The sequence below is a fragment of the Pogoniulus pusillus genome, chromosome 4 (genome assembly GCF_015220805.1).
Source record: "Pogoniulus pusillus isolate bPogPus1 chromosome 4, bPogPus1.pri, whole genome shotgun sequence".
NCBI lineage: Eukaryota > Metazoa > Chordata > Aves > Piciformes > Lybiidae > Pogoniulus > Pogoniulus pusillus.
Window position 1 is genome coordinate 16936051 of NC_087267.1, and position 16054 is coordinate 16952104.

Genomic DNA, 16054 nt, shown 5'->3' on the forward strand with positions numbered 1-16054 from the left:
CAGAGCGGCACACGCCGTTGCACGACTTCAACACCAACAGCGATAAAAAACGAAGAGGCAGCACTGAGCGCTGACCTGGCGACACACGCAGCTGCAGACCTGCAGTACCGACAACACATCACACGGTGGCAGCAGCGAGCACTAACGGGGCGGCACAGGCGGCTGCAGACCTGCAGTGCGCACAGTGAAACACAGGGTGGCAGCACTGACAACTCCCCCGTGCGTGCTGAGCGGCGCAGCTCGGCTTTTTCCTATGTAAGCTATAAAAACCCAAACCCCAAACAACGCACACGAAAGAAAATGCACTATTTTAAATTTACATATACACAGTCGATATTTATGTTTCAAAACTCTATGTGGCTCTATTCACGATTTTAAAAAACATTTTGAAAGCTTTTATATAGTAGAGGAGATACAGAGGGCAGGGCATTTCAAAATCTTTTTTACATATAAATTAATACAATTCTTTAATATCTAGATAAAAAGGAGAGGTTTTCCTCTACTGGAGTACCTCACATTTATACTTACAGCTTTAAATGTTTTTTAATCCTCTCCAAGTATTTTCAGCATTGAAGGCTGCAAGCACCCTTGTGCAGGGGACTGCTCCTATCTCTCTCTCACTTGCTCTTTTGCAGCCCATGGGGCTTACCCATACCCCCAGTCCTTTTTATTCACCCCAAAAAAGGCATTTGGTTCCCACCAGCCCACAGCTCACAGTTCCCCCTTCAAGCCTGCAGGGCGGAGGTGGGGGGGAGAAGAAAGGAATTTGGAATGTTCCAGAACACTGTTGAGCACCCTCTGCAAATCTCTCTGCCTACCCTGCTCAGGGAAAACTGAGGGTGGGTTTTGTTGAGTGGTGGTTTTAAATGCTACCTTTTTTTCCCCCCGCTAAAGGTTTGATAGAAGAGACCTCTGAAGACTGCGACATTCTTTTTATCTGCAGACACTCTGATAGAATACCTGAACCCAGACCTTGAGATAGTGCCTTTGCTTTAGGCAGCTGAAGATTCATTGACTATTAAAGTTCCCAGCTGTGAAGATTTTATTTCAACAAGATGGATGTTGGTTATTTGCTGGGGGAGTTTTAATTGCCCCACCCCCACCCCCCCAAACTGGGGAAAGGTTAAGAACTGCTCTATTTATAAAGCAAACAACTTCCTAGTTAGTTCTGGTATTTATGAAGGGAACTTCATTATCTTACTGTGCCAATGCTTCCAAACGGCCTTGGAGACATCATCTGAGGTACAGCGAAGTATTTGTCATAGTCAGAATGTTCTTGGCAATGCTGAGAACTGCTAGATGAAAGCTTTAGCCAACAGCCTGGAGCATTATTGTCTTGGAAACACATTTAAACCATGATTACTTCCCACCCACGCGCACCGATGCGAAACCGTCCTTAAACTGGTCCTGCTGTATGGCAGGGTCTTGAAATACAACCATGCCATAGAATCATATAATCAACCAGGTTGGAAGAGACCTCCAAGATCATCCAGGCCAACCTAGCACCCAGCCCTATCCAGTCAACTAGACCATGGCACTAAGTGCCTCAGCCACTCTTTTCTTGAAGACCTCCAGGGACAGTGACTCCACCACCTCCCTGGGCAGCCCATTCCAGTGGCAAATCACTCTCTCTGCCAACAACTTCCTCCTAACATCCAGCCATAGTTCTATGGACTCTTAAAGCCCTTCACAAAAAGCATTGTGATGTTAACACCAAGTGTAAATTAGAATCTTTACCTTGTAAAAATAAGAACTGGGGGGTAATAGTCTCAGCTTGTTGAGAAAGTCGATTGGGCTATTACCAACTTACTCTTGATGTAGAACTGTCACTATCACTTTCTGGAGGATGCTCATCAGAGCTAGACCTTTCCAGGCCGTACGTACCTGGGTCTGGGTCTCACATTCACTTTCAAAACTTGGCGATTTTCCTTCCTTGCTTTCCTCCTCCTTGCCTGTGCAAAAGGTCTTTGTGCTGGCAGCTGCCAATAGGTGGGGCTGCCACTCCACGCATGCCGGGATGGTGGCAGCTGTGGTGCAGATGCAGCAACCCTGCAGCAACCTAAGCGACGCAAAGTGATCATAGTTTTAAAATATTTTGGTTTATTAAATGTTTAAAATAACATAAACATCATATTAACAATCTTATGGCTGAGGTTCTCATAATTTATGACTTCACCGGTTTATCTGATTTGAGAGCTCAAAAGATTACACTTTAACATTAGAAATTTTGTCATTAAGATTTATAACAGTAAGTTGTCTCCTAGCTAACAAGAGAATAGAAATAGAAGATAGAACTGTATAAACTTTGGACAGTGGGAGAGTACCTACTTTGCTATAAACGGGTCTTCCAAGATGATGTAAGGACAAGAAACCTTTTAGAAGCTTTTCCATGTTAATCTGAACCAACCAACTCATATCATAGCTGACTTTTAAGCAATAGAGAAAAGTGGGATAGTACATCTTTATTTATTCCCCAAATACATATATGTGTGTGTGTATATATATATATATATATATAAATTCTCTTCAGTAAGTCTGTACCACCTTCATACCGACATTTAGCACCATGTAATGGGATATTCACCATTTAGCTTCTGGGGAATGTACAGTATGTTATTTACTCTGCACTAGAATAAAGGATCCAATTGTAATTAAAGTTTATCCTTGCTTTCTGCAGCTGAACGTCGATGCTGGAAAAGCAACAGCATGCTTCTGACCATGAAGCTGTAGCTTATTTACAAACAAAAGAATGCCCCCCTCCCTCTTTTCCCAGTTGCTTATTCATGATGATGGTTTGGTTAATAGTACTACAGGTTAGGTTTCTTTTACACTGGAAAGGTAAGAGTCAGGGGATAGGTTTTAAACACTTCATCTGAAACTGAATTGGAACAGTGCATACCACGCAAGCAAAGCCCGGCCTTTCAGCAGGAGCGCCACTAACCTTTCTCCATCTCTGTATGTTGTGTGACAAGACTGGTGCTGAAGGATGTAACTATATACACAGGCATACATAATCATGCTTTGAATGTAAAGTAACAGATTTCTTGAGGAGGTGGTAACAGGCAAGCAACCTGTAATATACCATTATGTCTATTACCCCCATCTCTGCCAAGAAAGAATTGTCTTGACAAAGTGATTGGAATAGAAGGTGGAGGGGGTGAGAAGTTTTGTTGTGTGGGTAAAACATGCTGGAGATCAACACCTTTGGCTGTCAGTCAACAGGCTGTTTAAATTTGGATTCATTTTAGGGACGTGGGTTTGTTACTGCAATTCAATTAAAAAAAAAAAAGATACTTCTTAACTACAAGGTTATGCCCAACTTTGACAGTTGCTTTCCCACAGCAGTTCATTGCTACAGCCAGGTGTGCATGGAGAACATTAACAATGCCTCGGTGCATGGGGTTCAGCAGTGGTACATGTTGTTTCTGCAGGAGCACTCCAGGCTTCTGCCATCGTGAGGGGATAAGCACACTGCAAGTTCGTAGGGTACAAACAAATAACCCCATTACACTGTCTTGTTGCAGATATTTTCTGTTGTGGCTGTGTGGAATGACTGCTAAGTGCTGTCCTCTCTGCTGCCTGCTGGTATCTGGGGGAAGAACTTAGGAGCCTTTTAGTTGAAATGTGTTATTACAAGAACCCAAGCTGATAACAAAATGCTGATCCAGCTCTCCCCCCACTCCTTGGTAGGCAGAGTCCTGAGTTTGGCACTCATACTTCTCTGATTCCTTGAGTTTCCCTTTGCTAGTTGAGCTGGATGCTCCATGCCTAGCAATGCTTCTGCTGACCAGCAAAGGCTGCAGAAGGGCTCCTATTCCTCTCTCCTCCCCATAGCACTGACCATGCTACCTTCACAGGAAAAAAAAAATGAGTCTTGTTTCAATCTTACAGGTAATAAAAGGTCTTAGCCTTCAGCCATGAGCAATATCCAAATATCAGCTTCTGAGCTGTTTGTCTTAACTGGTACATGGTCACCACAGGACTTCTGATTTAACAACTACATTTGGCTTTTGTCAAAAGCTGGTGAGTGTACATGAAAGAGCAAGAGAGAGAATACAGAAGGAAAGGAGAGGCTGTCACTGATTGTTTTGTTTCAGATACTTTCCTCAAGGCTTGTGTTTCTTCAGAGCACATACAAATACACTGAGAAGCACAGACTAAAACATCAAAGCTAAGTCAATGCTTAAGGTGAGAACAAGTTCCTACACCAGGTCCAGCTCTCCATGATGATGCCAGTCATGATTGCCACCCAAAGGCCATTACCAGGCACCAGTGAGGTTTCTCTGAAATATTTTGTGGTTCAGCCAACCACATGAAAACATCTCAAGCCACAAGAAAATGGATAAAAGAATTAAGCTTCACTGCATGCTATGTCTGTGTTGAGAAAAGCTAACAGCTTGATTTCCCCTCAGGCAAGGCCAGAGCTCTGGAGCCAGCTGCTGTCAGTGCTGTGTGGGCTATGAAAGGTCTCCAGAAGAGTACATAGCATCTGCAGCAGCGTTTCTGCAACATCCCAAGCAGTTCCTGATGGGTCTTTTCAGGGCTGAGTGGTAGCTTTGCTGTGGCTGTTACCTTCAGCAAAACGCTGAAGAGTTTCAAAACATAATACCACCATTGCTCTGAGTGAAACCTGAAGCATCTTTTTGTATGTGCAGGAAACAGGTCTGGATATGCTCAGGTGAGAAGTGGTACCTCTCTTACTTGCTGGGACACTAGAGCCTGTCAAAGAACTGTGAATGCCTACAGGGACATGTGAGGAATGCATGGCATGACTAGCACTTCGGAAGACAGGACACTTTTCTCCTAGGAGAGCTGAATGATATAGACCAGACATAGTAGGTGCAGCAGGTCTGCAGTTTTGGACTTTTTCATGAGACCTAAGTTTTTGTCTGTCATGTGCACAGCGTTAAGACTTAAGAGCCCTTTAGCTGTTGCTTCTCTTTGTATGTAAGGCAGGCACTTAAAAGGACTTTTAGGATGTGAGTTAGAATTGTTTACTGATTTTAATAGATGTTTGTTTCAAAATAGTCTGTTTTGGTTTTTTTCACCTTTCACAGGAGAAAAGCAGAAGCTGGCTGATGACCTGATCATGTACTTGAAAGAATGCAGTCTGTTCTAGAGGAACTTGCCTCACCTTGCCAGGTCACAAAGTATAATGCAGCTAACTTTTACCATATACACTGCTACAGAAACACTGTACGTGAATTCCTGGTCCCTGGCACCTGAACCCGCAGCTCCTAGTTTCCCAGGCAGTGACACTTTGCCAGTGTTGAATGCAAAGCACGCACTGCCAGCTCTCTGAAGCTGGAAAACAGCTCTTCTAATGACCAGAAAAGTTTCATTTTAGAAATATGTTTTCAAGGGAAGAGCTTAAAAAAATCTCCATCTTTATAAATTTGGTGCCTGACCTAATTAAGCACAGATCAGAAGGAATAGATGACAAACACTGGGGCCTTTCCTAGGGAAAGCCAGAGTGCTGCCATTGTGGACACCATGTTTTTGGACAGGTTCTGCTGCAGACATCCTTTGGTAATTGCTTGAAAATAGATTTCTGGAGCATATGGAGGAAGATTAATTCCTTGCACCTTTTAGAAAGACTTTTGTACTAGCCTGGAGGCCTAAGACAGAAATATACTGTCACCAAAACTTGCTCTCGTCTTCACTGCCAAAAACAAATACATTTTTTTGAGGAATGCCAGCTTTGTAAATACTCTGCTATTCTCAGCTCCCAAAAGAGCAACTGTCATTCTTTTGTAGATGTAACATTACTTTTCCAGACAGCTGTATGACAAAAGACTAGAGAAGCTGGATACTGCATTACTTCAAAACCCAGCTGCTTTAAAGTCTGGTAATCTTAAAAGTACTTATTTGGTGCCGTCTGCATAAAGAATATTCCAGTATTAGATCTGCCTTTGACAGTCTGATAGCATGACACATTTGTTGCTGTTGGGCTAAGGCCCTTGTTGCACCAGCTACTTTGCAGAAAGCTCTCTCTCTTTCTCTCTCCTCCTGCAAGAATTCATACTTTGGTGGAACAAGTATCTCAAATAGCTATGAGCATCAGGAAGATCCTTGGGTTCCATTCTAAACTGCATCATAGGACAAAATGCTTTGCTTTCACAGTGCATGATGATTTTAACACAGAAGTCAACAAAAACCTTTACTGTTCTCATCAAAAAACAAGTTTCTGACTTTTAAATTCCTACTGACAGGAGTACCAGCAGAATTAGCCCAATGAGATTTCCTCCATATGTGTCTACACTTTCTTTGCCAGCGGAAGTGATCAACTGCAAAGTGATTTAGCTGTGATGAAAGTGCAAAGAACAGTGTTAGGCTGTTTTCGTTCAACAGGGAGAAATGCTTTCTGCAGACAAAATGAAGGAGGGGGAAAGACCTATTCCTCAAAAATGATAGAGTTTCTTAATTTTTTTTCCAGTCTTTTAAGAAGTCTTCTCTTCATTCTCAGAATAAATACAGCATTTTTCAAGCAAAAAGAAAAAATCCAGGCAAAAGTGACAAATAAAAGAACAGAGGGGTTTAACAGACTGCAACCTCAACCACAGAGACAAAAAATACCTCTCCATGAGAAAGTAGCCTGTGAGTGAGTAGAGTTAACACAGATATATGAATTCTATACTTGTCTTCAGTTATGGCTTGAAAGTATCAGTCCTCAGGAGCAATATGAGACAAGATCTGAAAACTGTTCAGAGTGTTCACTGGCCTACAGTAATTGCCTTTTCCCCCCTCCTCTTCTGATAAACTGAAAATGTGAAATGATGTTGTTCAATAACATACCATTTCGTTGCATGAGAATGAAGGAATAGCCTCTTAGGAAGACCTCTTGCAGGTTAATTTCCTTGGATAGGTCTTCTCTGATCTGATGGCATTCTTTTCTCCCAAGGCTTTAAATTTGCCTCTTTTGAGGAAGAAGATGGGATTAAGATAGCCTAGGTAGTACATGGGAAGACAATGACTTTGGTTAATCCTTACTCTTGTACATCAGACTCTAGATGAACGGTTCCAGCTTGACCTGTTCCTAAAGCTTCAGTTATGGCTTTAAAAATTGGCATCGTCCTATGGAAGAAAGACCACCATGTATTAAAGCATTAGTTTAAGGTGAACAAATAACAGTGCATGATAAATGCAGGCTGCTGTTGGAGGGAGTGGATTTTTCTGCTACTTTCAGACCCTGATGCCCATAGTTGCTGATTAGAGGAGATGGAGGTCCTTCTGGAAGAGGCTGGTTGCTGACGGACAGCTTCAGTGCCTGAGGGTGCTGGACGCCCTGAAGTAGGAAAGGAACTTGTAGCAGAGGCTCACCACAAAGTACCAGATGTTTCGAGCCATCTGTGACCTTGCAATGAAAATGCGCCAGATGATCACAAGAAGGGTGGTGTTGAATGCGTATCGGATGTTCCTCAGCCTGAGGAAGAGAAAGAGGCATCTCACAGAGGAGGAAAACAACAACAAAAGCTTGCTTCGGTTGCCACAGGTAACCCTGTACAAAATCCCCTTAACAAGTGGCCCTTGGGCACTTTGCTGTTCCTGCTGGAGTGAAGACGCTGCGCCTCATATGTCCCTACTCTCTTGCCAAGGATTTTGTTGAAGTTGGGGTGTAGCTAAAGGAAAAGGTGGAATACCTGCATTGCAAGTCTCTCATGTTCTGTGTACTCTCATTCCAAACTAGAAAAGAAGTCATACTGAGAGGGATCTTTTCTTTGTGACAGCCTAGGTCCAAAACTTTCTTGCTTTGATTTGGTATATTGGCTATTTTTATTCTGCAGGATTGGTGCTAGGCTAGAGGACCTTTGCAGGAGCTGACGAATAAGGGTGAATCCTTGCCTTTCGTGTTGTGAAATTACTCAATAATCATAAAGGGTCTTCCCCTCTGCAGTACTGCAGCACTGAAGTTTTGGGCAGGGGGTGTGTGTATGCCTTACACCATCTATTTAAATGGTATTATTGAGTCCTGAAGATGCTAATCATCTTGCCATCCTCCTATCAAGGGGGAATTTTCTGCAGCTCTCTATTTCTTGCATTCCCAGTGCCTGACCAAGGGAAGGAAGCTTTGTACCTTAACGTCCACAGTTTGATTTTTGTAAGAGCGCTTTATTTTGGTGAGCTGTTATCCCTGCACTATACTAGACTGCTAGTTTGGGCTACGAGGGAGTAACTGGCTTGATACAGAGGTTCTTGTAAATCTTTTAAAGGTGACCCATGAACAAAAGGATTCCTTGCTTTGGCAACAGCCTCATTTATGCTTCTAGCATTTACAGTGCACAAGAATGGTTTTCTTGATAGGCAGTAACCAGGTGCTTACTCTGACGGAGCTCCTCCTTCTCATTTTGCCTGCACATCTCAGTGAAACGTCTGGAGAAGACAGGAGGAGCACAGTCTTTACCTGAATAGAAGGACAGCCTCAAACTGCTCATTCAGACACTCACTTGGTGCCATGGTCTAGTTGACTGGATAGGGCTGGGTGCTAGGTTGGACTGGATGATCTTGGAGGTCTCTTCCAACCTGGTTGATTCTATGATTCTATGATTCCCTGTCACCAAGGACTGAATGCACAAGCTCTCTACTGATTTGGAAGAATTTTTACCCATTCCCCCCTCCCCAAGCAATTTAGACACTTGAACATTAAAATGAAATTTAAAATCATAAAAATCCTGAACTTTTTATGCATTGCCTTTGAATTGCTAAAAAACTTCTAAGAGCTTCACAAAATCTACATCAGGCCCTTTCCTATCGTAATTCTGAATGACAAAGGTCTTCTGTGTTCATTTTTCCCTCTGATGCACTGCAGCTCCATTGTTGGGAAGGAACAATATCTACAACTATGCTATGTTTATCTCCACATCATTCAACGAGAATCAGTTTAATGCAGGTAGAATAATTTTCTTTCAAAGTCATTCAAGGTAGCCAAGAACTCTTGCCCTTATCACTGGGTATGACTTACTTTCTTAAGTGCTGTTTTGCTGCTGGAATGCCAGCCATGTCCTCATTCAGCAAGTACTTCTTAGCACCTAGGCAGTAGCTTTCAATGTATTCTGACCAGTGCAGCTGACGAACATCAAAGTTGTATAACTAGGATTTAAAGACAAAAACCAATAGTTACATACCCACATTCAAAACAAGCTCAATTTAAGCAAAAATGCTTCACTGGCCTCCATTCTTGACAAGGCTCCCCTCTCTGAAGTTAAAGCCACTGAGTTTCCAAGAACTAACAGAGCTGTCAATTAACATCTTACCAGCTGGGGATTAGGGCAAGACACGCAGAAATTTATTGCTAGCTGGCAGAGAAAAAAGATGAGTTTGTCTTTCAGGTGGCATTTTTTGCATAAATACAGTTATATATTTTTATATGCACACACAAAATTGTGGAAGAAAAATGGCATTCCACCCAGGTCAGCGGATTCATATGAAAACCTCCATGCAGTTTTTTAATGTGTCACTAGAATGATGTGTAAATAAACAAATGGGACATTGTGTCAATGCCTCTGCACGAGCGTTACTCTCTGCTGTACTACACTCTCCCTCAGCAGTTAGGTTGATAGAAGCCCAAGGAATAGGTTACTCTGGTGTTTGGCATTAGCTCTGCAATGAGATTTTTCTTTTTTTAAAGTTACTCCAGTTAAATTCAGATGCTTATACTGGGAAAAAAAGCTAGTAAGCTCTCGGGCAGTTGTTCTGTCTATGAGAGCAAGGAAAAGACTTGCAAAGAGGGAGAAGTTTTGTTGTCAAGAAGGATGATTATTATTTAAATGAATGAGAGAAGTGAATGGCATTTCCTACTTACAGAGTCTTCAAATGGAAGACACTCAGAACAAGACTCTACTCTCACCCCCAAGCCAATCCATGTGTGAAGGAGGAGGTGGTGGAGGCACCGTCCCTGGGGGTCTTCAAGAAAAGACTGGATGAGGCACTTAGTGCCATGGTCTAGTTGATTGGATAGGGCTGGGTGATAGGTTGGACTGGATGATCTTGGAGGTCTCTTCCAACCTGGTTGATTCTATGATTCTATGAATAGCAGACAGCTCATGTCCTTGGTTCTCACAAGCAGCTGGGTAACTTATCTCAGAAGGGATAGATAACGTTAATGATGAATTCAAGGCGTGGTTTGTGCTGATGGAGTGGGTTCTCCTTGACTAATTATGCTAGTGTGTAGGCATGTGCCTTGTGGCCCTGAGGGTATATATAGAGAGTCGAAATGATCAATAAAGGTCTCTGGCATATTTCACATTGAATCGTCTGGAGTCCATGTGCATCACCTTGATCCATTGGTCTGTGGGGCCTCGACCACGTTTCCTGTGGCAAGCTAAACAGATTTCTGCAACAAATCCAAGCCAAGCCATTTGCTTTGGTGCAAGAGCTTTGGTATCAGTCCAGCAATAACTTGAGTGGAGAGGGGTTAGCTACTGTACGGATCCTGCTGTGTCTGTCAGATTTGTAGAGAAACCTGTGCTGCCCACAAACTATCAAGCCTGAATACTGCTTACAGTACACATGCATTTCACAAAGTTATCATAAGCAGCTTGGCAAGACTGGAACAGTTTCTAGCTCTCTGAAGTCCTCGATGCTCATTTTTTACTTTAATCTTTCTCTTAATTAGCTCCTATGCACAGGGTTAAGCCTCCAGGGGGAGTGACCTTGAACCTGACCCCAGGTGGTCTTGACCCCTCCCACCAGGGGTGGGTCTGAACACCAGCAGGTGATTCATGGTTAGTCCACTCCTCCTTCCTGTCTAAAGGTCTACCAAAGGCTGGGGGATTTGCTGTTCTTGCTCCCTGCCTCCCTGCTTACCAGCATCACCACTCTCTTCCCGGTTCTCTTTGTTTTACCACGTGGCCATCACCAATGAGGCAGACAAACCCATAACCATCAAAAAATCTGGTGGTATTTGTTTTCTCTTCCCTATACCTTTGTAACCTTCCCACCTCAGATACCTTTTTTTAAATTTATTGTTAAATTTTCCTTTTAACTTCCAAATCAGAGTGAGATTATTTATTTGGGTGTGCTCACCTTTTTCCTCTCTCCACGTCTAATCGTCTAATTCCTTTCTCTTGGGAAAGAAGGGGAAAGAGGGAAGGGCACTCTAAAAAATTGTTAATGGTTCTATTAAATATATTTGAGTCTCTGGAAATTTAAATTAGAACTGATACACTCCTATCATGCCATTTAGGTTCCCTTTACATCTGCTGTACTCACATCAGTGCCAGTGCCCTTAGAATTTGCTGCATGTACTCTCTCTGCAGGTTAGAAAAGGAAACTCTTGATTCTACTCCTAGGCATCTGCAAAAATCTCACAATGTTTGCATCAGTCTGATGTGAATGCCCAAGTACCTTTTTGCAAGCAGATACTGACCAAAGTTGCATTCGAGCTTATCACAAATCCCCTCTTCATACTCCTTCAGTCTTTCAGTTACAATCCCATTCTTGAGGAATAGTATTTGAAACCTATAAAGACTAAAACAGAGCTTGGCATCCTGCAAATTAATTGCTATTTGGGGACTTAAAACAGGATTATTTTTTTTCTTAGTGTTCAGGGTTAGAGTCTGTGTGTTAATGCAGTTAATGCAGTTTCCCTGATCAGTGCCCATTAAAACCTTTCAGGCATTTTCCATCCCAGCTCATCCACCACAACTACTATGTTCACCACAACTACTATGTTAACTGGCAAGACTTCAGTGACTGAGCTATCTCAGAAGAATGAACAATACACCTCAGGAGAAAATATTCTACTGTAATAGATAGAAGGCTCCTGGTAAGTTATTTAATAAAAAAGGGAGAAATAAATTATTTCACATTAAAGGCAATTCCACTAATGTGAATGTCATTTAAAAGCTCAACAAAACACCAAAAATAACTGCTGCAGATGAACAGAACTGGAGATCAGCAATCCATATTCCAGGTATACTTTACCTTTTTGTCCTCTGTGTTAAGGTGACTCATTAACATATTCATATTATCTGAAGACCAATCCCAGGACTGGGTGGAGAAATACTGCAGGAGCATCATAGACTTGTGCAGTCGATTGATAATCTTCATCATTCTGAAACAGAGCAGGACATCAGAGCTGGATATGCAATGTGACCTTATGCAAAAGCTGTCGGTTTGCTCTGTATGTGTTTTCACCACTCCAGAATAGAAACTGCAGTTCCTGATGAGCACTGCATTGGTGCTTACCAGGCTGAGAAGTTGCTGAGCAAACCTAACTGCTCCAGGAAGAATTTCTTCCTAATATCTAGTCTAAAGCTACTCTCTTTCAGTTTAAGACCATTACTGCTCCTCTGATCACTATACTCCCTCATAAAAAGTCCTTATCGATCACAGAATCACAACATTAATCAGGTTGGAAAAGACCTTCCAGATCATGGAGTCAAACCTTTATCACCTAACACCTTCTCATCAACTAAACAATGGTACTAAGTGCCTCATCCAGCCTCCTTTTAAACACCTCCAGGGACGGTGACTCCACCACCTCCCTGGGCAGTCCATTCCAATGCTAATCACTCTTTCTATGAAGAACTTCATCCTAACATCCAGCCTAAACATGCCCAGGTTCAGCTTGAGGCTGTGTCCCCTTCTTCTGTCCCTGGTTGCCTGGGAGAAGAGACCAGCTGTGCTGGTTTGAGGCTAATTTGAACATTGTAATGAGAGAAATTAGATCGTTGGCTATAAAAAGAAAATAATAGTGATGTCTGTATCACCCATTATTTTTGCTTAGATATATAAGAAACAAGAAATAGTAATAAAGTCAGTCAGTCTCTGGCTGCTGTCTGTCATATTAACTGTCCTGCCTGAGTCCGTGTAGCCTGATCTCATCATTCTCCTTTATGTTGGCTTTACTTTTTGCAGCTTGCCCCTGCATGTAAGCCTTCTGAGATAAGGGAGGGAGTGGGAAGAAGGAAGGGAGTTAGTTTGGAGCCCTCCTGGGCAGTCTGGCTGTTCAGGAGGGATTTTGAATTTCTGAATTACTTCTAACTTGTATATAGTTGAAAATACCTGTATATATTGTGCATATGTGCTTGTAAATTGGTCTGTGCACTGGAAAATGTAGCTTCATCCTGAACGTCCAGCCAGATGAGTTAGTCTGGTGAACTGTGTCTGCAGGAGGGGAACTCTCAAACCACCACACCAACCACCACCTGGCTACAACCTCCTTTCAGATAGTTGTAGAGGGCAATATTATCTACCCTAAGCGTCCTTCTCCAGACTCAATGACACCAGCTCACTCAGACACTCCTTGTAGGGCTCCTCATATCCTTCCTGTAGGCCCACTTTAAGTACTAGAAGGTCACTGTAAGGTCTCTCTGGAGGCTTCCCCAGGATAAACAACTCCAAATCTCTCAGCCTGCCCTCACTGGAGGGGTACCACAGCCCCTAATCATCTTTGTGGTCCTCCTCTGGATCTGCTTGAGCAGGTCCATGTCTTTTTTTGGACTCCACAGAGTTGGACACAGTTCTCCAGGCAGGGTCTCACAAAAGCAGAGTAGAGGGACAGAATGACCTCCCTTGATCTGCTGGTCGCACTTCTTTTGATTCAGCCCAGGATGTGGTTGGCTTTCTGGGCTGAGTGTACCTTGCCAGCTCATACTCATTTGTTTTAGACACTGATGCCCCCAAATCTTTCTCTGCAGGTGTGTTCTCAATCCACTCGTCAGCTGATCTGTAACTGTGCTTGGGACTCCCCTGACTCAGGTGTAGGACCTTACAGGTTGCCTTATTGAACCTGCTGAGGCTCACATGGGCCCAGCTCTCTAGCCTGTCAAGGTCTCTGCCTTTGGACTACACCCACACCACTCAGCTTTGTGGCATGGTTTTCATGTCTTTGGGTTTCTTTGATCTCTTACAAAGAATATATCTTAGTTTTAGAGGCTGTTCCTCTGCCTGTATAAGATAGTGTCAGTCTGCAGTGTCCATCTTTATACATAAAGGGGCTGACAGTATGTGCTCCTAGTGTATGACCTTGAAAATCCAAGTCCAAGGCATTTATTTTGGGAGGTATGAGGAACTCTTTGAATTTCTTTCTGTCCTGGTAGAGATGAAAGCTGCTTCAGGGGTATGTCTGCTTAACAGGGACTTAGGAAATTAAGTTCAGGTCTCTCAGATGTCTTGGGCCATTTTGTGTATGAGAGGGGATGGCAGTAATGCCCTTCTGCCTTGCAGCATTGTTTTCCAGTTCTCCCAATGGGCAGAGTACAAAATGGCTCTGGGAGGCAGCTGCTTTGAAGCGTGACGTACAGCACTTGGTCGGTTTTGAGAGAACACCATGTTCTCTCAGACTGGGTACGGGCAAGAGAGAGCATCAAAAGGCTGATTTCTTTAGAAAAACAGAGCTATTTTGATGAGAAATGTTGAGCTGCCCAGAGGGTTGCACAGTTGCTGTGACAAATAAAAGGCGGCAGTCTGGGGAAGAATGGTGCCAGGCTGGCCTCTCCGGGTGCAGATGTGACTGCCACGACGATCAGCACTAAGCACAGCAGAAAAGACACAATGAGTACATCAAAAGAGAACTGCACAGCTTACCCAAAACAAACTCTAAGAGCATCAAAACCTTACACAGGCACTGCTACTCAGAATTAAATCACAGAATTGCAGAATGTCAGGGGCTGGAAGGGACCTCCAAAGATCATCTACTCCAACCCCGCTGCCAGAGCAGCATCACCTATACCAGATCATACAAGAACACATCCAAGTGGATCTTGAATATCTCTGGAGAGGGAGACTCCACAAGCCCCCTGGGCAGCCTGTTCCAGTGTTCTGTCACCCTCACAGAGGAAAAAATTCCTCCTCATGTTTCCATGGAAATTCCTATGCCTCAACTTCTACCCTTGTCCTGTCATTGGGTATCAGTGAGCAGAGCCCGGCTCCAGTCTCTTGGCACTCACCATTTACATATGTATAAACATTGATGAGTGTTGGAGAAATTCTTGCTAGCAGAGGACACAGAAAGGATAAACATGAGCAACCCATGCTGGGAAGACCTTGAATCCATCCTGGGAGTTAGATACCAGGCACAGGGTGGCTCCCCCTGCCATGCAGCTGCAGGGGGTGGAGTGTAGCTGCAGGTGGGCAGAGTTTAGCCAGCCCCAGAGGCTGACCCTCAGATTGTTATGGTATACTGACCTATCCATGCCTTACAAGTAACCCTGTACCCTCTGATTGTAACCAATCTTGGTGGAGCACGCCTCGTGCTAGAATGCATACAAGTCTCTGTATCACGGAAATAAAGTGGACTATGACCATCTAACCATATTGGTGAACAAAGAGTCATTGTACCCAGGTGCTCCACCGGATTATATGCCAATAGATGAGGTCACCCCTCAGTCTCCTCCTCTCCAAGCTAAAGAGCCTCAGCTTCCGCAGTCTCTCCTCATAAGGATGATGTTCCATTCCCTTAGTCATCTTTGTGGCTCTGTGCTGGACTTTCTCAAGCAGCTCTACGCCCTTCTTGAATTAAGGTGGCTTTCATTTGAGAAGCAAAGCACTCCAGGAGATTAAGAGAACCCAGACTCTGCACAGTTATGTGCACACTGGTTGAATGTATTTAACCTAAACTAGTTCAAAATTACTCCATATTAATGTCCCCAGTTTTGCCTGTGCAGGCAAGTAGGATGGGGCAAAGCTTTGTGAGTATTTTTAGTGTCTTTTAGGAACTTGGAAAACAAAGCATATGGCTAGTTTGCAAAGATCTGAAGTTGCCCCTCAAACCAGATCCCCAAAACTATCAGTTTTTGAAGTGCTTAGAGCTAATGGAATCAGTCAGAAAAAAAAAAATCAGGATTCAACTGTGCATCTCTACTTCTGTTTTTAAACAGACTATCCCCACAGCCTCCTACCAGTGTGGGCAGAATAGCTCCGACTGAAGATCTACCCAAAAGACCATATCTGAGTGACTAAGAGTCAAAAAGAGAAATGAAGCATCCAAAAAGGCACTCAGGAAAACTGTTTCATGATAACTGAGCTCAAACATGACTACTTTCAAAACACTGACTGATTTGGCTGAAGGAATGGTCTACTGAAAAATACCAACTGAGTATGGAAAATCTCA

The 16054-nt window shown here is 43.2% G+C and overlaps 1 protein-coding gene across 9 annotated transcripts in view; it reads right to left on the reverse strand.

The window, feature by feature from the left end:
• Positions 1-2080: 2080 nt before the first annotated feature.
• Positions 2081-16054, reverse strand: part of FAR2 (fatty acyl-CoA reductase 2) — a 152785-nt gene continuing 138811 nt past the window's right edge. For all 9 annotated transcript variants that reach the window (XM_064142266.1, XM_064142263.1, XM_064142262.1 and 6 more), the window contains 3 exons: positions 11923-12052; positions 8960-9087; positions 2081-7423 (listed from right to left, as the gene is read on the reverse strand). In XM_064142266.1, coding sequence (XP_063998336.1) covers positions 7261-7423; positions 8960-9087; positions 11923-12052 — 421 coding nt within the window. In that variant the 3' untranslated portion in view covers positions 2081-7260. The remainder of the gene's footprint in view (positions 7424-8959; positions 9088-11922; positions 12053-16054) is intronic.